Source organism: Dendrobates tinctorius, unplaced genomic scaffold, assembly GCF_039654945.1.
Source record: "Dendrobates tinctorius isolate UK_male_01 unplaced genomic scaffold, ASM3965494v1 ptg000177l, whole genome shotgun sequence".
Classification (NCBI taxonomy): domain Eukaryota; kingdom Metazoa; phylum Chordata; class Amphibia; order Anura; family Dendrobatidae; genus Dendrobates; species Dendrobates tinctorius.
Genome location: NW_027361844.1, coordinates 9824963 through 9850253, shown reverse-complemented (window position 1 = coordinate 9850253; position 25291 = coordinate 9824963). Strand labels below are relative to the sequence as shown.

General features: G+C 42.7%; 1 protein-coding gene across 2 annotated transcripts in view; it reads right to left on the bottom strand.

Moving 5' to 3' along the window:
* The window catches only part of VPS8 (VPS8 subunit of CORVET complex), a 313830-nt gene that overhangs the window by 232777 nt on the left and 55762 nt on the right, over positions 1-25291 (bottom strand). For both annotated transcript variants that reach the window (XM_073551536.1, XM_073551537.1), the window contains exons 12-15: positions 21596-21655; positions 11106-11213; positions 6438-6518; positions 6190-6360 (exon numbers count right to left, since the gene is read on the bottom strand). In XM_073551536.1, the coding sequence (XP_073407637.1) occupies positions 6190-6360; positions 6438-6518; positions 11106-11213; positions 21596-21655 (420 nt within the window). The remainder of the gene's footprint in view (positions 1-6189; positions 6361-6437; positions 6519-11105; positions 11214-21595; positions 21656-25291) is intronic.

Sequence of the window (25291 nt, the reverse complement as noted above, 5' to 3'; positions counted from 1 at the left end):
TGCAGGAGTCATTCTCTTCAAATGACCATCAAATAACCAGCTATCGAAAATTGAAAAAAAATAAAAATAAAATAAAATAAAGATACTATTTTTCAGAACCAGCAAGCCTCTGATCCAAGGGCTTGTGTGCTTACAAGCTAGACAGCAGTGGTGGTCGGTCTCCCAGGCAAGGAGACGTAAACAAAAGTGTTAATATCTATAGAAAGGCTGAACATTTTAATGAGGACTAAATTGAAAAAATGCTTGTTTTTTATTTTTTTTTAACAAACACTATCATCTATGAATATGGGAATAATCCTTTAATGGGGCTGAGGGTACCAGATTGGGACCATGGAAAAACATGCTGCTTATTCTAGAAACAATGAATTTGAACACATGTAATCAGATTTGGATTGGTATGAAAATAAGATCTCAGAGATACCACAAGTATAGGGACCTTTTCATCAAGAATGGCATAGCACACGCTCACACTGCACCAGTGCTGCAGTATAAGAGGCATAAGGTATAAGAGTTTTGATGAATTGCTTTGCTCATTTTGGCAGAGCTGATTCAAACAGTCGGTAAAATGTTTGTGTAACTACAAATTGTGCCTACATTTTTGCGACCTTTCAAAGCTTTCACAACATTTCTGAGGCGTAAAAGCTTTGATGAATTAGCCCCATAGTCATGTTTTTGGCATATCCAGAAAGCAGATTTATATTAAAAATATATAGATGCAGGAAAAAAAAAACATCTGGTGTTTTAATTTTATAGACGCCTCTCTACATGAGAGGTAAAACATTATGCACAATTCTATGAAAATTAGTATACAAATTCTGAGGTACTAATATATAGCAGACACTTTGTCAGTCATGAGGGATACCTTGAACATGGCACCGGTGTAGAAATTCTACGAACGTTATCCTGTTCACATGCTAAGGCCGGGGTCACAATTGCAAGAAACTCGCATGAGTCTCGCGTCTCAATACACGGCACTGCCGCCGGCACTCGTGACCGAAGCGCTCAGCTGCATAGAAATACATGCAGCCGCACGCTCAGGTCCCGAGTGCCGGGTATTGATACGAGAGACGCATGTGAGTTTCTCACAAGTGTGACCCCAGCTTAACGCTGGTTTCACACTTGCGTTTTTTTGCACTGCGTTTTTGCACATAAATGTGCATACGTTTTTTTTCCTATACTTAACATGGGTGCACATAGTCATGCGTTTGTACGCGTTTGTATGCGCATGCGTTTTTTGTAGTGTGCGCCCGGGCGCACAAAATGCATCCTGTTGCATTTTTTGTGCGTCCGACCTGTCTCAAAAAAACGCATGCGCACGCAATGCGCACAAAATTCACCCAAAAACACATTATAGTCTATGGGAGCGCTGACGTGCGCATGGTAATTCGCACGTCAGCACAAAAAAAGCATGCGTTTTTTTTTTAAACCATGCGCAAAAAAAAACGCATAACAAACGCATGATGCGGTTTTTTATGCGCGTTTGCACTGTGCACGCAGCGCAAAAAAACGCAAGTGTGAAATTAGCCTAAGGCTGATAAAATCCAAGTGGTGGCCACTCCTAATATACATCGTGTATGTATATAATATATATATATATATATATATATATATCTGTAGCACAGCTGCCTAATTTACACATTATATATGGACAAAACCCAAGACAAAATGATCTTACACCCTGTGGTATGTAAATAGTAATGGTACATATAAATATTATGGGTTACCTAGTACTATTTTAGTTTAAAAAAAAAAGCGTAAAAGCCATTCTACTGCAAAAAGATCTACCTTCAGGTCCGTATTTGCCACTAGGCACCAGAGAACCGGTGGTCTAGGTAAGAATGCTGCAGGGAGCAGTGCCACCATGAAAAGGGAAAAAAAAATAATTTCACCCAGCTTCACCTCTGGGACCAAGTGTCAGTAACACTATTTTAATTTGATGTGGATATCGATCTACATATCCATCTATCCATCTAATCCTATACAAACCGTATATACTCGAGTGTAAGTCGACCTGAGTATAAGCCGGGGCACCTATTTTTACCACAAAAAAATGGGAAAACTTATTGACTCAAGTGTAAGCCTAGGATGGGAAATGCAGCAGCTATTGGTAAATTTCAAAAATAAAAATAGATACCAATAAAATTACATTAATTGAGACATAAAGATGATGATGGGCCCCATAAGATGCTCCAGACAAAAATATTCCCAATATAATGCTGCATAAAGTTGATGATGGCCCCATAAGATGCTCCATACAAAAATATGCCACATATAATGCTCCATAAAGTTGATGATGGCCCCATAAGATGCTCCATACAAAAATATGCCCCATATAATGCTCCATAAAGTTGATGATGGGCCCCATAAGATGTTCCAGACAAAAATATGCCCCATATGCTGCATAAAGTTGACGATGGCCCCATAAGATGCTCCATACAAAAATATGCCCCATTTAATACTCCATAAAGTTGATGATGGCCCCTTAAGATGCTCCATACAAAAATATGCCTCATTTAATGCTCCATAAAGTTGATGATGGGCCCCATAAGATGCTCCAGACAAAAATATGCCCATATAATGCTGCATAAAGTTGATGCTGGCCCCATAAGATGCTCCAGACAAAAATATTCCCCTTATAATGCTACATAAAGTTGATGATGGCCCCATAAGATGCTCCATACAAAAATATGCCCCATATAATGCTCCATAAAGTTGATGATGGCCCCATAAGATGCTCTACACAAAAATATGCCCCATATAATGTTCCATACAGTTGATGATGGCCCCTTAAGATGCTTATATAATGCAGTTTATGCTGATCATATACCCTATATTGCTGCTGCTGCAATAAAAAAATGACATACTCACCTCTCGTCGCTGACCGCTGCTCCTCAGCGTCGCCAGCTCTCTGCAGTGACTTTTAAGGCAGAGGGCACACACTAATCACGTCATCGCGCCCTCTGACCTGAACGTCACAGCCAGATAATGCGGAAGACAAAGCGCGGTGGTGGAACGGGGACAGGTGAATATCGCAAGTATCGGGGGCCTGAACAAGTGGCGGCACAGGCACCTGGCCCCCATAGAGCGCCGGTGTCCTCGCCTGCTCAGGACCCCGGCACTTGTCCCGGTGCCAATGCCGACCGCTGGCCCTGGCAGAAGCCACTGAAATACTTACCGAGGCTGCAGGGGAGCGCGCAGATGATCCAGAGACACCGGGGACCTCCGCAATGCATCGAAGAACAGGTATGTGGGACCGTGACTCGTGTATAAGCCGAGGGGGGTCTTTTTCAGAAAAAAAAAGACGCTGAAAAACTCAGCTTATACACAAGTATATATGGTAATCTAGGTTGTCATAATATATATATTATACAGTCATGGCTGAAAGTGTCAGCACCCTTGAAATTGTTCTAGAAAATGAAGCATTTCACCCAGAAAACTAATCCACACAAACTAGTTTTCTTATACACATATTTATTTACAAAATTGTGAGTAAACAGCTTTGTTTCAAGCATGTGATGTGCGTTCAACTCATCTGTGGCAAGTAACAGGTGTGGGCAATATGAAGATCACACCTGAAACCAGATAAAAAAGGGATAAGTTGAACCTGCAACACCAGCGCCGCTCCCCTCACTAAGCTCTGAGCCACCAAACCTGTAGGAAAAGGTGTCCAGTGAAGCGACCACTTCATATCATGTAGCTCATATTTCTTTATGACACTACCATGTTCTCAGCACCGCATATGATTATGCAGGCAAACCTCAGCTCTATTTATATGCCAGTAATGGCAAAAAGTTTTACTTTAGAGAGACTAAAAAATAAATAAAAAGTGATCTGCTGATAAAATGACCGGCCCCTGCTGAATATTTGGGAGAAATTCTTTGAAAAGTTGTTGGTTGTTTCTTTTTTCCACCAGCTCATTTGCATACATCAAGGAGCAAGCGCTATGATTGGCTGGCTGTAAAATGCTGCATCTGCAGCCATCTTATAGACGAGAACTCCATTCTGACAGGACAGGTCGGCTGAGCAAGGTACATGGCTTCACATAGTAAGAAAATGGGTGGGGATATCTATAATATGGTGGAGGCATCTATACACGTATTTCTTTATCTAACTTAGATACTTTGATCTATTTATCTAATCATCCATATTTATCTATCACATTCTATCCATAATCAAGGGTGTCATAATAAATATATAATATATACACACAGTCATGACCAAACATGTTGGCACACTTTAAATTGTTCCAGAAAATGAAGCATTTCTCCAGGAAATGTATTACAATTACACGTTTTGTTATACACGTGTTTATTTCCTTTGTGTGTATTAGAACACATTAAAAAAAGAAAAAAAAGGCAAATTGGACATAATTTCACACACAACCCCCAAATTGGACAAGAATAAATTGCTTGCACTTTCCAAGATTGTGAGTAAACAACTGTGTTTCAAGCATGTGAGGCTTGTTCAAACTCACCTGTGGCAAGTAACAAGTGTGAGCAATATGAAAATCACACCTGAAACCAGATAAAAAGGAGAGAAGTTGAACCTACAACCCCATCACAGCATCCGGCACTAAGCTCTGAGCCACTATACCTGTGAGAAAATGTGTCCAGTGGAGAGACCACTTCATATGGAGTAGCTCATATTTCTTTATGACACTACCATGATCTCAGCACCGCAGACGATTATACAGGCAAACCTCAGCTGTATTTATATGCCAATAATGGCTCAAACTTACCTTAGGGAGACTAAACCAAAAGAAGAAAATATGGTGACCTGCTAATAAGTTGACCCGCCCCTGCTGACAAATTGAACCCACCCCTGCTGACAAAATGACCCGCCCCCGCTGAATATTTAAAAGAAAATTGTTGTAAAGTCGGTTGTTTCTTTTTCTCAGTAGCTCTTATCGGTGAGCAAGCGCTATGATTGGCTGGTTGTAGAATGCTGCATCTGCATCTTGCGTTTTTGCAAAATGCAGCGTTTCACTTCTTTCAGCATTTTTGCAGCGTTTTTCACCCATTCAAAGCATTGAGGATTATAATCAGGGGACAATATAATCTTTCTCCAAGTAACCATGAAGATACAATGGGTATATATAAAACATTTCAGGCCACAAGTGTATGAAGATCCGCTAAAAAAAATGGAAAAAAGACGACATCTACAGCTAAATTTTATGCAATTTGAGTTGACCTCCTTCAGTTTTTAAAAGAGTGAGAAATGCTACAGATAAAAGGTTCACTTTATTTGCAGACAAAGAACAAAACTAGAGTGTGAATGTATCATCTGTCCACAGGACTAGTGAAAAATGTAAGCTTTCTGGGACTTAAAAAAAAAGGCAGCTGTGTGAGTGGATTAGAAAAAGAAAGAAGCGCCCCTAGTGCAGGTAGACCGTGGATTGCGTGGATGAATTGTCAGCTGTTACTCTCACCTGTTAGCATTGTCCAAGCCAGGCACAACGCTAATGATCACACGAAGAGTCTCGTGCACCAGCTGCAGCTACGTCCGCTGACTCCCAGGCCGACCGGCATGGGACTAAGGAATGAGGATGTGCATTAAAAATACTACAGGCTGGTGAGTGTTGTCAGGGACACGAGGAACCAAAGGGTGAGGGTAATGGTTTTTTAAAACCCTGCATGTGTCAGAGCTGATCAGTTTCCTTCGTCAGGTGAACACTATGCGTTTCAGAGCCAATAAAGCTCCTCATCAAGTGGACACTATGTGTTTCAGAGTCAGGCTCCTTCATCAGGTGGATGTTACACATTTTAACCAAACAGATTCCTTCATCTGGTGGATGTCACGCGTTTCAGAGCCAATAACGCTCCTTCATCAGGTTGACACTACTCGTTTCAAAGCCGATCAGGCTCCTTCATCAGGTAGATATTATGCATCTCATGGCAGCATTCATCCGCCCGCGCTATTTTTGATTCACATGCTCATTCCTGTGTGAAAGAAGGCTTAATGAGTATGTGCAACCACTACTCCATTCACGGACCTTGAACTGTCTATAGGAGTTACAGACAGTATGCTTTATTCACTCATGGGATTTTGGATTCCCTGTTCTTGGGATCAGTGGAGGTCTCAACATCAAGTCTCTGTCTCTACCAATTATACATTTATCTTTACTATAGAGGGGTGATAAATGTTGTCTATGGTACAACTTCTTCAAGTTACAGGATACAAGAATCTTACCAGCGCCTGGCTGACATTCCCTCCTGTGGCCAGAGACTTGAAGTGGCTGCTGTTATAGACAAGCTGGAAGTCAGAAATCTCCAGTGTTTCCAGTTCCTCTTGACTCTGTCTGTCGATCACATGGAGCTTTTCTGCACTGTCCAGGAGAGCCACCGTACGAGCATTAATCCACTGTGAAAAGAAAGAGTCAGTACATAAAAAAGAGCAGCAGCTGCCGATGATCCAACAGGTGGCTGCAGAATACTCACCGTGAAGTTGATGAGATCATAGTGCAGATGGAGCTGCTTTTGTTTGTTTATATGTATTGCTCCGGATTCATCCCTCTTCACCTGGAGATACAGGATTTCTGTTAATGATACACTAATATATCGTACACTGCACTAACAATGAAGCCTTGTTATAGATCTACATGATGTACAGAATAACAGTGCTAAATGCTATAGTACAAAATGTAACTTAAAGAAGCACTGCAACAAAATATTCCACGCTATACTGCAGCACGGGCTACTAATAAAGAATAATGTAGATGCTCTTGTGCACACCTCTTTCATTTGATGTGCCATGTCTGGGTCGTCTACCATATTAACATCCCTTCTTCCCAACGTAAATGGTCCTCTAATGCAGGCTACATTTCCCATAAAGTCAGTCTCATCACAATTTCTTTTTCTCTGTTCAAATTCTAGCCAGTAACAGGTCAGTGACCTAGAGTTAATGTCCCCTGATGTATACATCAGAGACTGTGTATCCCACGTGGTATATACAGCAAAGTTTCAGTGTACCCTGTGTGATGTATACAGCAGAGTCTCAGTATATCCCTTGTGATGTATACAGCAGAGTCTCAGTATATCCCATGTGGTATATACAGCAGAGTGTCAGTGTATCCTGTGTGATGTAATGTATACAGCAGATTTTCAGTGTATCCCATATGTTGAATACAGCAGAGTCTCAGTCTATCCTATGTGATATATACAAGAGTCTCAGTATATCCCATGTGGTGTATACAGCAGCGTTTCAGTGTATCCCATATGTTGTATACAGCAGAGTCTCCGTCTATCCTATGTGATGTATACAACAGAGACTCAGTGTATCCCATGTGATGTATACAGCAGAGTCTCAGTATATCTTATGTTACATATACAGCAGAATCTCAGTGTACCCTATGTGATGTTTACAGCACTCTCAATGTATCCTGTTTGATGTATACAGCAGAGTCTCATATGTGATGTACACAGTAGAATCTCAGTATCTCCTATATGATGTATAAAGCAGTCTTAGTGTCTCATGTGTTGTATACACAGTAGCATCAGTGTACGTTATGTGATGTATATACAGTGGTATCGGTGTATCCTATGTGTTGTAAAAAGCAGTCTCAGTGTATCCTATATCCTGCATACAGCAAAGTCTCAGTATCTCCTTTGTCATGCAGCTTTCGCCTTTTTGCCTGCTATATACAGGTGCAATATACAGGTACAAAATTAGAACATCATCAAAAAGTTAATTTATTTCAGTTCTTCAATACAAAAAGTGAAACTCATATTATATAGAGTCATTACGAACAGAGTGATGTATTTCAAGTATTTCTGTAAATGTTGATGATTATGGCTTACAGCCAATAAAAACCCAAAAGTCATTATCTCAGTAAATTAGAATACTTTATAACACCAGCTTGAAAAATGATTTTAAAATCCCAAATGTTGTCCTACTGACATGTATGTTCAATAAATGCACGCAATACTTGGTCAGGGCTCCTTTTGTATCAATTGCTGCATCAATGCCGCGTGGCATGGAGGCGATCAGCCTGTGGTACTGCTGAGGTGTTATGGAAGCCCAGGTTGCTTTGATAGCAGTCTTCAGCTCGTCTCCATTGACAATACGCCATAGATTCTCTATGGGGTTAAGGTCAGACGAGTTTCCTGGCCAATCAAGCACAGTGATACTGTTATTTATAAACCAGGTATTTGTGCTTTTGGCAGTGTGCACAGGTGCCAAGTCTTGCTGGAGAATGAGATTTCCATCCCCAAAAAGCTTGTCGGCAGAGGGAAGCATGGTAGACGGCTGCGCTGACTTTGGTCTTGATAAAACACAGTGGACCTACACCAGCAGATGACATGGCTCCCCAAATCATCAATGACTGTGGAAATGTCACACTACACCTCCAGCAGCTTGGATTGTGTGTATCTCCACTCCCACTCTACCTCCAGGCTCTGGGACCTTGATTTCCAAATGAAATGCAAAATTTACTTTCATCTGAAAACAATACCTTGGATCACTGAGCAACAGTCCAGTTCTTTTTCTCCTTGGCCCAGGTAATATGCTTCTGGCATTGTCTATTGATCATGAGTGTCTTGACACAAGGAATGTGACACTTGTAGCCCATGTCCTGGATATGTCTGTGTGTGGTGGCTCTTGAAGCAATGACTCCAGCAGCAGTCCACTCCTTGTGAATCTCCCTCAAATTTTTGAATGGCCTTTTCTTAACAATCATTTCAAGGCTGCAGTTATCCCGGTTGCTTGTGCACCTTTTTGTACCACACTTTTCCTTCCACTCAACTCTCATTAATAAGCTTGGACACAGCACTCTGTGAACAGCCAGCTTCTTTAGCAATGAACTTTTGTGGCTTACCCTCCTTGTTGAGTGTTTTAAACGACTGCCTTCTGAACATCTGACAAGTCAGCAGTCTTCCCCATGATTGTGGAGCCTACTGAAACAGACTAAGAGACCTTTTTAAACACTTAGGAAGCCTTTGCATTGTGTTTTTGTTAATTATTCTAATTTACTGAGATAACGACTTCTGAGTTTTCATTGGCTGAAAGCCATAATCATCAACATTAACAGAACTAAATACCTGAAATAGATCACTGTGTAATGATTCACTTTTTGTATTGAAGAACTGAAATAAATTAACTTTTTGATGATATTCTAATTTTGTGAGGAGCACCTGTATCTCAGCTCTCTTATACAAAGAGAAATAATAGGTCATATTTATGAAACTGTCAGACAGAGAAATCACAGCGCAGCTTTCATATGTCAAGAACCAGTCTGAGAGGAAGAGCTCTTGTGAAAGTGTACAATACACTATGAGCCCAGGACTAATCTGGGGAATCAGTCACCCTGGCAAACTAGTCATACATAATTAGCATATGATGTCCATCAAAACAGAAGTGTTTTTGTCGCTTATAGCTGTATCGTTTTGTGACTCCAGACACTCCATAAAAATGCAGGGTTAGAACTCTGCATGATTCTGTCTGTAATTTGGTGGCCTAAGGGAACATGACTGGTTCTCTATAAATGAACAACCACCACAAAGAAGTACACTGAATGAGAGACTATTAAGAAATGAGCACTTGTTTCAGATTTGTAGCTTTTTTTTCTGAGCCAATTTGTCACAAAACCGGAAGGGTTTCCTGATGGCAGCAAAGTGAATGAGAATCCTGATGTCTCATGCATACGATTCATATTTGTGACTTGCAAATTTGGTGCAGATTTGAATCTGCAGCATGGCAATTCTTTCAGCATTTGTGCTGCAGATTTCACCCATACTAATGCGTGAGGAAAAATCTGCATCAAAAACACACATTTTTAAGCAGCGTTTTTCCTGACAAGAGAGGCAGAAAATACTTGTGTACATACCCTTAATATTCGATACCACAGTTTCTTTTTACGCTGGTTTTCGTCAGAGATACACTATGTCCCTGGTTCATGAAGGCGTTTTTCACAATTTTCTGCTGTCAAAAATCTCCAAATGTTGCAACTTGAAGTTGCGCAAAAATGTAGCGATTTTTGTTTTAACACCAGTCATGGCTAGCGGTGGTACTTCTTTCATGTGTTGTCCTGTCTATCACTACTACCTCAGGTGAGCAATCCCGTCCTCCTAAGTTGTTTTCATCCATGGCTGATTCACACAGGAGAACTTTTTGCTTTTCTTTGTGTGAATCTGACATAGTTTAAACTGCAATCAGCATATTTGCGGACCAGTCTTACCTATTTCAGACAGTGAAACCACTATATTTGGTTCCTTGTCTGCAGTGCTTTTTCCATAGAGTATTCCTGTGTTCTGTGATGGCTGGTACAATAAAGAACCACACCAGCGTTTTTTAGTTTTAATTGCAGAGCTGGAGTGGTGCTACTAATCTGAATTCCATGCTTCTAGTCTTATATTTACCAGCCGTCATCATCAGATCTTCACGGTGGATCACTCCAGTGATTAGTAGGCTATACAGAAGTCACAACTCACTGTAGGTCTATAGGAGCCTTAACGAGCCTCTCAGACTTACACTGAGAGCTTGTAACCATTACCTCTGACTTACACTCAGAGGTTGTGGTAACAAAATCCGGAGTTGCGCCAGGAACAGCTGAAGATGGCGCTGGTAAGCATAAGACTAGGTTCAAAGAACTGAAAAAAACAACAACAAAAAACGCTGGAGTGGTGCTTTTAAAATGGCATTCTCATCTCTAGTATTATGGCATATCTATATAATATTCCATTAATACAAGGTAATAGTCATAGCAATGAGACCTTCATTAATTAGGAGAATGGGAGTCCAGTGAGAAAATTACAGCTGCTTAGTAATAATTCTCAGCTGCCACAAGCGACAATGAAGTTCAATGGACTGGTGGCCGAGCCTGCGGAGTTATTGAAAGGGCTGAGCAAGCAATTCCTTGAATTCTGGAATAAGGGATCAATATACCCCTATTCTCTGAAGAGGGGGATCCTGTGGTTATGTCATAGATGCTCAAGTTGGGAATATCCCTTTAAATGAACCTGTATCGGCTTCAAAACAGAATTGCTTGTCATAGGTAATTATTTATTTTGCTCTTGCACATTCTAACTTAATGAATTAAATGTAAATCATATTTTACAATTGCTCAAAAAAAGGAATTCTCTGGCGTTAGTGATCCAGTACTGAGTTCTTACCAAAAGAAAATGAACTACATCGCCTCTGCAGAAGGCCAGCATGGGGTTTAAGGCCCCCTGCAGGATCACAAAGTGCCAGGCTAGGAGTGGTACGCTGGAGGGATCCATCTAGGAGATGAAAAGAAACAGTAATTAAGCAATACATAATAAACTTATTACCAGACTGCTAAATTGATTTCTGGTCCTTACAAAGCATTCATGGGACATCAAAGATAACCTAGTCATCTCTAGAGACAAAATAAACCTGTCCTCAACCTTACATGTGAGCTAATGAGTGTATAATTAAAATGTGCACAATACACTGGCACAGCGGGCAGAACTTTCTGCAATCCAGAAACCATTAAAGTGATTCTATGAATTACTTATTACTAGTAGTAAAAAGAAACACTTGGCTACAAGCTTGTGTCATCTTTAATCTTCAGGAGCGCAGCTCTCCTATGCCTCCTGGCTTCCTGAATGCCATGGGGTGGTGTGCTCCTGATTGACACTTTTCATGAATGTGCTGTTATCCAGGACTGTGCGTTCCCCGATGCTGCAAGAAGAGGCAGCTTTGCCACCACAGGATCAGAGACGTACAGAGGCAGAGAAGCCGGCTGGATCCAGGGTCAGAGCAATGTTTGTAAGTGCTACAACAAATAGCCTGTAAGCACTGCAGACCCAGCTCAGAAGTCACTGACAATAGATTGCAGCGGTGGTCAATAATGTAGGAAACATGCTGTAAACAATAGAAAAAAATGTCTCCATTTTTTGAGAATAGAGAGGATTTTCTAGAACAAATAAAGTTGCAATTGAGCCTCTATGACCATAAGGATAACCCTGCTACTCTTAGTGATCGCTTGGATTGTGCTCTTAGGCAACTCACTAGAAGTGTTTTAGATGATTGCTCAATAGCAGAGAAGAGCGGTCGGGGAGCGATCAATACAGAAAACCTAGGATGCGTCACACAAAGGGAAGGAACGCACCCCAAATAATTCCCTGTGGTACAAACATTTGATCAGTAGTTTGGCACTGGAACAACTCTAAAACAGCATAGCTGTTCTACTTTACAGGCCGTCTAAAGGTGAGGCCTCATCACTAACCTCATCAATAACACCTTGCTTATCGAGAACCCTCCAGCTGATCTTTCCTGGAGTGATGGGTGTATGTAATACGGGGCCACAGCAAATGAGTCACAGCAGGAGCACGTTGGCGGCTGAGCACATTGGCAGCAACTATCCTGATCTTTGTGCACAGCACAATAAAAAGCACAAATTAGTAATGCCCATTTAACTATCCACTGTAATAGACAGCGCATAGAAAAGACAGCCGATGGTGAATGTACAAGACCCCTCCATTCAATGCCGTAGCGGTCCCTAAGATTACGGTGCACAATGTGACCACAATGCATATTAGGGGGAGCAGAAGATTTGCTATGTCATGTAATTGCCATCAACAACAAAGTACAGCAATTCCTTAGCTATCACACAGGGGAAGGACTTATGTCAGCTTATTCTTAGAATTGTTAGATGCCGTATTTCCTACGATTCCAGAAAACTGGAACAACAAAGTTCACTGATCAACTTGTAAATGTTTCCTGCTCTGCTAAGTTGATTGGAACTTCTCATTACCTCTAACTGGCACAGAAGACCCTACTATATACTTTAAAGGTGTATGTTACTCACTTAGGCCGGTTTCACACTAGCGCATTTTCAACGCGCGCACGGCCGGGGGTAGCTCCGCCCCCGATCCGGCTCTCTGCCCGGCGTGCCCGCCCCTTCCTTGTAGCGCCGCCTCCTAGCGGACAGCGGCGCCTGCGATCGGCGCACCCTATCTTTAGCATAGGGTGCGCCGATCGTGCGCAGGCCGTGCGCTAGTTGCGCTTTGACCTGCGCTGCGCACTTTTGACGGTGCGCCGTGCGCGCCAAAATCCGAAAAGTTTGATTTTGGCGCGCACGGCGCACCGTCAAAAGTGCGCAGCGCAGGTCAAAGCGCAACTAGCGCACGGCCTGCGCACGATCGGCGCACCCTATGCTAAAGATAGGGTGCGCCGATCGCAGGCGCCGCTGTCCGCTAGGAGGCGGCGCTACAAGGAAGGGGCGGGCACGCCGGGCAGAGAGCCGGATCGGGGGCGGAGCTACCCCCGGCCGTGCGCGCGTTGAAAATGCGCTAGTGTGAAACCGGCCTTATATAGTGCCATCATGTTCCACAGCAACTTACAGATATTATTGGCACTGTCCCTATTGAGGCTCATAATCGAGATTTCCTATCAGTAAGTCTTCGAAATGTGGGATGAAACCGGAGAACCCGGAGGAAACCCACGCAAACACGGGGAGAACATACAAACTCCTTGCAGACGTTGTCCTTAATGGGGTTTGAACCCAGGACCCCAGCGCTGCAGAACAACAGTGTTAACCAGCTCTTAATAAAAAACCCTCTCCGTTCTCAAGAATGGGGGATTTTGAATTCAACTGTGTACCGATCATCTCACAGTAGGCGGTTACATTGGCGAGGGTGGTGCACCACTTGTAGACTCCTCACGTTAAAGCCTGCAAGAATCGATCTGAAGTTGACCGGATTCCTGGTTCCAGCAGGCTCCAGTCCCTTCACTCCTTCCATTGCTGCAGAGGCAGAGTGGCGTCTAATAGCAGCAAGGAAAAGAGCGACCATGCTGTTGGTCTAAACTGTCAATCTTTAGGAGTGGACACCATGCCCCGAGCAACTGGAAAGGCACGAGGCAGTGGAGCACCTGGAGAAAAAAATGAGACAAACCCTTTAATGATAATTAATTAGAACTTATTTTACCAGTTCGGAAAACTAATAAGACTACTGAAATATAAAATGCTCTAACAAAGCATTAAAACAACAAACTTTCTCTGCATGTAAAGCCCCTGACAAAGTAGAGAATATATGCGATTAATATTGCAATGTAGTGTATCAAGGAAATAAAAAATGACAGCAATAACCAGTCTTGTAAGAGCTAACACGTTAATTAGCAAAGGTGATATTCTTCTTCTGGATGGTTTGAATTGTTTGGCTTTGCCCAAGGTCATAACAGGAATGTGTGGAGAAGGAAGGAAGCGAGAGCGGCCAAGAACATCAGTCTGGCTCTAACTCAGAGGTAAAGTACAAATTATAAGTCTAAACATACTGCATGTATTTAAAGAAAAAGTGCAACAATCCTTACACCGCAAACTACGGTAATATTTATAATGAAAAGATACATACAAGATGGTTTAATCGATGGAGTTAGAGTCGGCAATTTTTCTTTGCACTGTTAGGCCCCTATAACACGGGCAAATACATTGTTCATAACAGCAGCGATTGACTAGATGGCGATTCTGAGTTGTAAGACTTCCAATTACTTTTTTCTCACAGTATTACTGTGATCTGTTTTTCCTCCCCTCATGCTCACAGCATTGTACGTTTGCATGAGTGGATGTACAACCAAAAAACAACCATTTTAACGTCCGCATAAAACATGCGATCAACTAAAAATTAATTTACTGGTGTGCGTTAGCAGCCTCTTAAAAGAATGTGTCATCAGGTTTTTCTGCTGCCCGATTTGAGACCCTGATTCCAGGGATGTGTCAATTACTGGTCTTCTTGCTGTAGTTTTGATAAAATCGCTGTTTGATCTGCAGTAGCTCTGCTAGTCCTCTCAATGACAAGCTTCTGCTATGTAATCCTCAAAATTGACCTCTAGCTTTCTGGATACACTGTGCATAGGCATAGAGCTGTCAATCAGCAGTTCGGGTAGAGCTAGACAGAGCTCATTATTGAAAAGACAAACATAACCTGACTGTTTTATCAGAACTACAGCAAGGAGGCCAACAAGCAGAGGGATCAGGAACACAGTCCCTATTCTTGTATCCCACAGAATACAAAGCATGAATTGGGTGACCGATTCCCTTTAAGGAAGCATTTCAGCATATATTTTAGCAATTATAGTGCAGCATACGCTATTATTAAAGAATACTGTAGATACTCTTGTGTATACCCTTTCTATATCTAATTTATTGATTAACCATTTCGGGCTTATTTCACATCTTGAATCCTTTTCCCTTTTGTAATATGGTTTTTCGAATGCAGGTCACGTGAAGACCTGTAGCTTTGCAGAATGGTTGGAATCTCACCATATTGCTCTTGTTCCTAACTAATGACATTAGTGTTAGATCAGTAACATAAAACTACTGTTCTCTTGCACTGCAGAGTCTCAGTGTATCCTGTGTGATGCACATTCAGGTTGTCTCCTCTACCTCCTGCTTGTGATGTTTTTCCCTGTCTGCGTTTAGATGCATATACAAACAGCACTTATAGATCGAGACAGGCTGTCTGAGTCAGGGAAGTTTTATTACTCAGAGGTAACATAAAGTAGTAACATAGTTATTAAGGTTGAAGGAAGACTAAGGGCCCCGTCACACATAGCGATCTCGCTAGCGAGATCGCTGCTGAGTCACAAGGTTTGTGTCTTAACAGCGATCTCACCAGTGACACACGTCCCTTAGAAACCCGATGTGTACCCTAGTTACCAGCTCCCTGCATCAGCGCGCTGGTAACTAAAGTACACAGCGACGCCACGCGCTGGGCATTGCTGGTGCTGATTGCTGGTGAAGCTGTCTGTGTGACAGCTCACCAGCGATCATGTAGCGACTCACCAGCGATCCTGACACGTTGATATCGTTGTCGGAATCGCTGGTGAGTCGCTATGTGTGACGGGGCCTTTAGTCCCATATCCTATCCTAACTTGCCCTAAGGCTAGTTTCACACTAGCGCTTTTGAGCGCAGCGACGGCCTGCGCACGGCCGCCGCTAAGCCCCGCCCCCTGCCGCGCCTCCGCCGGTAGCTCCGCCTACCGGCGCATGACGCTGCATGCGTCCCCTATCTTTATCACTGGGGGCGCAGGCCGTGCACAATATGCGTTTGGCGGCGCATGCGCCTTTTTGACGGTGCGCCAAGCGCAGCCAAACTGCAGCAGGTTGCGTTTGGCGCAGGTCGGCGCACCGTCAAAAAGGCGCATGCGCCGCCAAACGCATATTGCGCACGGCCTGCGCCCCAAGTGATAAAGATAGGGGACGCAGGACGCATGCAGCGTCATGCGCCGTTAGGCGGAGCTACCGGCGGAGGTGCGGCAGGGGGCGGGGCTTAGCGGCGGCCGTGCGCAGGCCGTCGCTGCGCTCAAAAGCGCTAGTGTGAAACTAGCCTAACATGTTGATCCAGAGGAAGGCAAAAAAAACCCATGTGGCAAACAGTAAGCTTCACATTGGGGAAAAAAATTCCTTCCCGACTCCACATACAGCAATCAGACTAGCTCCCTGGATCAACGCAATATTAAGGAAACTAGTGTATATACCCTGTAATATTATACTTTTCAAGAAAAGCATCCAGTCCCTTCTTATATTTTATTAGGGAATCACTCATTACAACATCATATGGCAGAGAGTTCCATAGTCTCACTGCTCTTACAGTAAAGAACCCGCGTCTGTGAGTATGCTTAAACCTTCTTTCCTCCAGACGTAGAGGATGCCCCCTTGTCCCCGTCACAGGTCTAAGAGTAAAAAGATCATTAGAAAGGTCTTGGTATTGTTCCCGCATATATTTATAAATTGTAATAAGATCACCCCTAAGCCTTCGATTTTCCAAACTAAATAACCCCAAGTGTAATAACCTGTCTTGGTATTGTAGACACCCCAGTTCCCCAATAACCTTGGTCGCTCTTCTCTGCACCCGCTCTAGTTCAGCTATGTCTTTCTTAGGCTGGTTTCACATTAGCGTTTTTTAGCGCAGTGCATTGTGCGCGTCCATGCACATGCGCCCCTATGTTTAACATGGCGGGCGCATGGTCTAGCGTTTGCACGCGCACGTATGCGTTTTTTGCAGTGTGCGCCTAGGCGCGCCCGATGCAACCTGTTGCATTTTTGGGTCTGTCCAACGGCGTCAAAAAAACGCATGTGCACAGAATGCGCACAAATAACACATTGCAGTCTATGGTAGCGCACGCCTAAGTTTGAAATCACATGCGTTTTAAGAGTTAACATGGCTACAAACTGGTTAAAACGCATGCGCCTAAAAACCGCAAATGCATGCAAAACGCATGATGCGTTTTTTGCATGCGTTTCTATTGCGCACGAAGCGCAGCGCTAAAACCCGCTAATGTGAAACTAGGCTTATACAACGGAAACCAGAACTGTACGCAGTATTCTAAGTGTGGTCGCACTAGTGACTTATATAGAGGTAAAATTATGTTCTCCTCATGAGCATCTATGCCTCTTTGAATGCATCCCATTATTTTATTTGCCTTTGCAGCAGCTGCCTGACACTGGCCACTAAATGTGAATCTGTCATCCACCCATACACCCAGGTCCTTTTCAGTGACAGTTTTGCCCAGTGTTTTACAATTAAGCACATAATTATACATCTTGTTCGTTCTACCCAAGTGCATGACCTTACATTTATCCCCATTAAAGCTCATTTGCCATTTATCAGCCCAAGCTTCTAGTTTACATAAATCCTCCTGTAATATAAAATTGTCCTCCTCTGTATTAATTACCCTGCAGAGTTTAGTGTCATCTGCAAATATTGAAATTTTACTCTCTATGCCCCCTACAAGGTCATTAACAAATATGTTAAAAAGAAGCGGGCCCAATACTGACCCCTGTGGCACCCCACTGCTAACCGTGACCCAGTCCGAGTGTGCTCCATTAATATCCACCCTTTGTTTCCTATATCTGAGCCAGCTCTTAACCCACTTACACATATTTTCCTCTATCCCCATTGTTCTCATTTTTTGTATCAACCTTTTGTGTGGCACCGTATCAAAAGCTTTTGAAAAGTCCATGTACACCACGTCCACTGCATTCCCTTGGTCCAGTCCGGAACTTACCTCTTCATAAAAGCTTATCAAATTAGTCTGACAGGAACGCCTCCTCCCTCCAGGATTTTACCCACAGTTGAGGTTAAGCTTACTGGCCTATAATTTCCAAGTTCAGTTTTAGTCCCCTTTTTGAATATTGGCACCACATTTGCCATACGCCAGTCCTGTGGTATAGATGCTGTTATTATGGAATCTTTAAAGATTAAAAATAATGGTCTATCTATGACTGTACTTAACTCCTGCAGTACACAGGGGTGTATCCCATCCGGGCCCGGGGATTTGTCAATTTTAGTGATTTTTAGACGCCGCCGTACTTCCTGCTGGGTTAAGCAGGTGACATTTAATGGAGAATATTTTTTATCACTGATCATGTTATCCGTCATGGGATTTTCTCATTTAAATACTGTTGAAAAAAAGTCATTTAGCATATTGGCTTTTTCCTCATCCTCATCCACCATTTCACCCAGACTATTTTTAAGGGAAAGTCATTGTTTGACTAACAATAAAACTGTTCTCCTAAAAGCAGATTTATATAAATCAGTTGAATGGCAAACAGAGGAACATAGAGGGTGCAAGCTTGATTGAGAGCTGCCAGCAGGGATATGTCAGGTGACAATGTCATTCTGTAGTTCACAGGAAATCAAAAAGCAGTACTCTCTCCTCCCAGGACATCACACATATTATTAAAGTTTCAAGTCAATGCAGTCAATTTAAAACCATTTTAAAAATCAAGAAGCCCTCCCAAGAAGATTGTGTATATAAACCTGTGTAAATGATTGTAATGTAGTGTGAGTATTAATATACTCCCCTACCATCACCGTCTCTGGGATCCAGCGCCGTTCTGCTCCTTTTCTCAGTGACATCTCCACTCTTCACACTCTCTGACTCACTATCCTCTATGTGTCAGCCGGAAGCCTCTTTTACAATTTAAGTATTTAAACACATACTCCCCTAAAGTCAGAATGGTTTGCGGAGATGGTTAATATATGTAGGATGGAAGAACTCACAGCCAAAAACTCTGGACGGGTGATAGATTTAGGAGATTGTGGAGCGACTGGATCCTATTTCAGGACTCATTGGATTTTTATAAATTATTCCAATAGATGAGCCGTTCTCACATGAAGTGTTTCTGGGTTGGGGATGTGTGCTTACCTCAAGATTGTCGCCTCATTTCCTTCATCTTCCCCTCCCTTTTTCCATACCCCTTCTCCCTGTTAACCCTCCCCCCTCTAATTTTATTCTTTTCCCTTCCTTCTTTCTACTTCTAGTTCCATACTCATATAGATTCCCACATGTTTTTTCCCTCTTTCTCTTTCTAACCTGTATGTTGAACTATTCAGAATAATTCTTGATTTGCTGATATGAAAATTTTGGTTGTTTTTTTTATGCAGCTGCAATGTTGAGCCACCTGTTTATATTTCCGCATGAATACTGTTATCTTTACAAGCTTTGTTAAGTCCTGCGTGACTTTTTTTATCATAATACGTTTGGTCGAATGTTGTGTTTTTTTGTGTTTTCACTATTGATTAATAAAAACAAATTGAACATAAACACATACTACATTACATGCACTTATATACAGATTTAAATGAAAAAAAAATCTTAGTGGGAGGGCTTCTGTGAAAGGAATCCATCACCAAGTTTTACCAATATAAAAAGGCTGCACCACGTTGTAAATGTCTCCTGCCACTTCCCGACAACTTCTCTATACAAGCCCTGCTTCCCCATATACCTCTAAATTGAAGCTTTAAACTGGTCCTGCGCTGTTTGGTAATCGACACTTGAGCGGTCAGATAGGCGTCCGCCCTCCATGGATTATGTATCCTACTTCATTCACACAGCTAAGTCTCATGCCGGCACTCACCGAGTTTGCGCTGCCTTATGGCTTGAGTTCACTCTGCTAATCACAGACACACAGATGGGCATAGAGGGTGCACCGAGCACGGTTCAGACAGGACCATCGAACCGCTCGATGTCAATTAGCATACTGCACAGAACAAGTTTAAAGCTTAATTTAGCGGTGTGAGGGCAGCAAGTATAGAGAGGTCGTAGGAACATATTTACAACATGTGACAAAGGAGCAATCTGCTCACCTGTCCCGGTGATGGGCAAAATACTCCAGTAGTAGCAACAGTTCAAACGATAGCCGGCACTCACATCTTCTTAAAAGAATTACTTTATTGATCCAATGGTATAAAAAGCACAAAAAATGGTTGGACACAACATCCCAAAAATTGATACGGCAGAAAAGAAATATCTGCTACGCTCCCAGGCAACATGTTTCAGACCTGTGTGGTCCATTGTCAAGCCAAGATTTACAACATGGTGCGATTAGTTTACATTGGGAAACCTGGTGACCTGTTCTATTTTTATATATCAACGAATTTGCCTGAAATTTGGCACACTACTTTATAAGGATATACAACGGTTTCCACTAAATTCCAAATCTCTACATTAGCCAGAAGTGGCTGGGAATAAGAAATCATTATACAACACTCGTAATGGCTGATTGGGGTTTCTGTCCTCTCAACTAGCAGGAGATCCCGACTTCCCACCCACAAAGTTTAATATTCAGAATAGGAGTTTGTTAGGAAGTTATCATTTAGCTACAAAGCTAAATCCAAGACAGCACAGAAGTACGGTAACAATTGAGCGGAACAATCTATTTTCCTTCCACCTTCCCACATTGCTTTGACACCATAGTAGTTGCCCACTACTTTAGCACTGATGACCTATCCATAGAACAGGTCATCAATGTCTGATCGGTTGGGGTCAGACACCCGGCTCCCCCACCAATCAGCTGTTATTGGTGTCGGGCAGCCGGAAGTGCTAACTTGTAATGCTGCTCCGTCTGCTGGTAGTGGCCAGAACATGTTACTACACATCCACCTCCTATTCAAATCAATAGTAGGTGGATGTGCAGTACCCTGTGACGGCCACTATCACAAGATGGCCAGATCTGCAAATGAGTACTTCTGGATGGCCGACACCAACAACAGCTATTCGGCGGAGCAACCGGGTGTCTGACCCCGACCAATCAGACATTGAGGACTGATCCTAAGGAAAGGTCATCAATGCTAAAGGAGTGGGAAACCTCTTTAATACTCTGTTACTCAGCCTACAACCCCTGCAATCTGGTTCCTTGGCTTTTGGCATCTGTAAACCTCATTGTGAAATGTTATATTGCTAAAACTTGGTGACAGGGTCAGAGTAACACCCCTGACCAAGTGAAGACCCACAAGTACATTACTCAGGGTCAACAACTTTTTTTGCTGTTTAATGAATAGTTGTAAATTGTTCATTATCTAATTTAAGTCACATGTATGTACATTGTCTGTTATTTTGGTGGTCTGTGTTTTGTTTTTTTTCAGAATACTAAATAATGTTCCGGTTTTTAAAAAAATCATTTTTAATACTCTTCTATAAATCTTTCCATTGAAACAGCTATATGAAGGCTTCTCGACACCAAGCCTCATGAGCAATCTAATTAAAATAAGGCCTTGGGTAATGCCCTTGTGTCGTGTTGTAATTACTGAATGTGACGTCTAATATGCCGCCTGCAAAACTCATAAGATGCTTCACTTCATGATAAAAATCTTTAATTTACTGGTATCTGGGTTAATTATGAAAGGTTACTTACCCGTCCATAGGGAAATGTCATCCACACTTTCAAAGAAGGTTTTAGACCAATCACCAGTATCTGTAGAAAGTGCACACAGGAGCATTAGGCATCAATTATAATAACTGCAATCAAATGGTGGCATTTATACTCCTGACATATTACACATAGGTCTATACATGGGCACGTAGCCTGTACAGAAATGAGCGGAGGCTGCTAGCTGCCATCAATACTGAGATATAAGCCCATAAGAGAAGCAGAGATCATTTCTGTAGGGACAGTAGTGTCGGGCTTTCCTTTTTTCATACAGCTTGCTCCCCTACTACCAGTTCAGATGTGACACCCCAGAGTCCGGTTGTCACAGTGACATCGCCTCCCTCTATGAGGTGAAGTCATGCTTGGAGGCAGAAAGGGGACCCCCATGCCAGGTAACATAGATTAAATCACAATTCCTGCTGCAGGTCAGAAAAGGGAGCTGCCTTATAAATTCTGGCCAGCAGAGGGGGTTAGTGAGTCAGCTAGAAGTGAGCTGAGGTGGTTGTCATGGAAACGAGAGCAGCTGTAAGCTGTGAGGAAAATGACAAGACAGTTAAACGTGAGGTAAAAAGATCTTTCTGGAAGATCCAGTCAGTTCAAGACAGGGAGCAGATCGATGAGGAAGGGAAGGTCGATAGCAGAGAGAAGAGGCTTTGGGGATGCGTGTAGCGGACCCCAGAGCGAAGCACTAATAGAGAGAAAAGGGACGTCAGAGTCCTTGGTGGTCAGGAGCTGTATGTCCTGACCGCTGAAACTGAAAGTACAGGGGATTGTAAATTCCTGTGCGACATTGAACACCTGAGGGTGCGACATTGAACACCTGAGGGCACGGCAGCTGATAAGGAGCACGGGGCTGACGGTGAAAAGGATGGTACCCGTGGAACAGGCTCACGCTGACAGCCGTACAGGTTAGTGAAAACATCACGCAATTGAGGATCTCAGCTTAGTTATAAACAGCAGAGACCCACACACAAAGCGCAGAAGGAAGGTCCTAACCCCCACCTGGCAAGGTGGATACCCTGAATGCCTACAGGCGAGCCGGGCTCATTCCGTCACCTGTATGTGGTACTCCGGATTGCAACCAATTACCAGTAAAAGGTAAAGAAACTGCACCTTTCTATACCCCAACGTTGACAGCCATTTTGACTATTAATCTAACATCTTTGCTCTGGGACTATTGCTCTACCTGTGGAGAGCTATTTTCACCTCAGCTGCGCCACATCAACAGTCTCAGGGGAACAACACCGCAGCGCTGGTCACCTCTGACCAGAATACCACAGGTGGCGTCACGTATTTAATCATCTATAAACTTTATCTTTATTTCTACCATATCTAACAACATCACCAACAACTTTTCCCCTTATCCCCTATTTTATTTATTTTCTTTAATGGACGCCCCAGGGCCACGGACCGGGTCGCCGCCACCGTGACACCATCCCCCGTTGAAGCCGAGTACCCCACGGTCCTGCACCGCACGCGCCCTCTCACGCACGCCCTCACGCCGCGCGCGCCCGGGCGCTCCACAGACACCACAGTAAGGAGGGTGGACGGTGCGTAGGGTGCATCTGATTGGCTCAATTCACTGTCATTTTTTTAAATGCATTAACAACAAATAAACATCATCCCCTCCAACCAGTGCCACTAAAACCCATAAGGTTCCTTATCCCTGACAGCTTTTCTTGTTTGCTATTTTGCTTTATCGTCTTGCTTTTTTCTTCCAAGTGTCATATTTTCATTTTCATAGCAGTATGTGGGCTCATTTCTTGCAGCAGGATAAGTTGTAGTTTTGAATGACACCATTGATTTTACTATATAATGTAAAGGGAAAAGGAAGAGGAAATCACCTGGGGTGAATTGGTGAAAAAAATGCAAAGAAACATAGAATGAGCATACTGCAAATTTTTCTTGCGCTTGTGGACGTTTTCCCTAAGCGGCTTCTTTTGCTTGCTTCGCTGCAGGTGTCTTTTGATTTATACTTTCACATATACAGAGAGGCTTTCTAGCGGGTGCCACCCAATCAATGAATGGATAGCTCACTTCTCTTAACTACTTCAATGTTTACGAATTAGAGTTCTATATTTTTTTTTTTTTTTTTAAATGCTTGTAATTTTACTTTTTTTTTTACTTTATGTCTTTAGTCCCTTTCGGGGTCATTTCACTGCGCCGCACTGATTAGCTTATAGTGTGCATTGTGTGCAGCAGGTCTGCAGTGTGAAGTTTGCATCTATTACAAATGGAGCAAATTCCACAGCCCAATTCTGTGGAAGGGTAAATACATACACACATTTCCTCCTTTTTACAATCGGGCAAAAGCTGACCATTTTTCTCATAAAGGGGTTGTCCACTACTAGGACAATCTCTTCTCATTCCCCACACATGGTCCCGATAAAATAAAGAAGCCTATAGTCTCCTCCCGTGTCGGCGCCGTTCCTGCGGTGTCAGCATTCGCGATCCCAGGGTTCTCGTGTGGTTGTGATGACACGTGAGACCGGCACTCAATCAGTGTTGGCATCACTGCCCGCACCTTCCTACAAATCGAACATGAAGAGGAAGTCTGAGATCAGCTGCAGCCCAGACTTCCTCTTCATGTTCAGTCCGTACGAAGGTGGAAACAGTGACGCTAAGGTAACGTGTCACAACAACCACAAAAGTGCCCTGGTACCACGACTGATGACACCACACGAATGGCACTGGTTAAGGAGGGGAGTATAGTTTTTATTTTATCAGCCGAAGCGTGGGGGAATGAGAAGGGGTGGTCTTGTAGTAGTGTCATCTATTTTGCCTAGGTTTTTTTCCTCCATTTTGCTTTTTTTTTTCATCCTTATTTAAAAATTGAAGGTAGACTGTCTGAACATTTTTCCACTGACGCTTAGAAATCGGTCCACGAAAAACTAATAGAAAAATGAAGAAAAACGAGAGTCTACCTCATGGCATCTGTGTTTTTTTTTTTTTAAGAACCCCAATAGACTTTAATGGTCGACTCTGATCTGCAGAACGGATGAGAATAGGACATGTCCTTAGTCTCCTGGACTGGAAACACAGATCTGTATTTTATTTTTTAACTGACGTCTCTATGTAGGAAATCTATGGAGCAGTGTGCTGTCCAAGAGGAAAATGGACAGCACTAAGACATGTCACACACAAGTGAGAATGTAGCCTAAAATTACTGGTGTTTTACACACCCTGTGCATAAAATTAACATGAGACAGTCCGCACTCCTCACTTACAGAAAGTTATGGCTTCTAACTCTTTTTAACCCAATTTGCTTTTGGGGAAATAAGTATTTCAGACAGGGAAGAAACGTTTAGTCTAGCTTACATGAGAGCTGCCTAGTCCCTCCGCTTTTGCTAGTTTCTACATCGGCAACATGCTGAAGCTGCCCGAATTTAGAAAACTGGTTATTATGTAAATCAAAGTCAGCTTGTAAGAATGAGAAGAACAGTAGTTGTATAATTCTACAAATATCTCAAAACCTTCCAGAATGGCCAATTCTAGTAGTACTGCCGAGTCCCAAATTGTACTGGTCTGAAAACAGCCTACAATGCCCGCTGCGTCCCACACCTTCCGCCACAACTTGTGTATCATATAGAAAATTACTTAGTATGACGTATAAATGCATGCGCTTTTCAAGCGTCAAATAGACAATTTGGTCCAAAAAGGTTTTTTTTTTTCCATCAATTT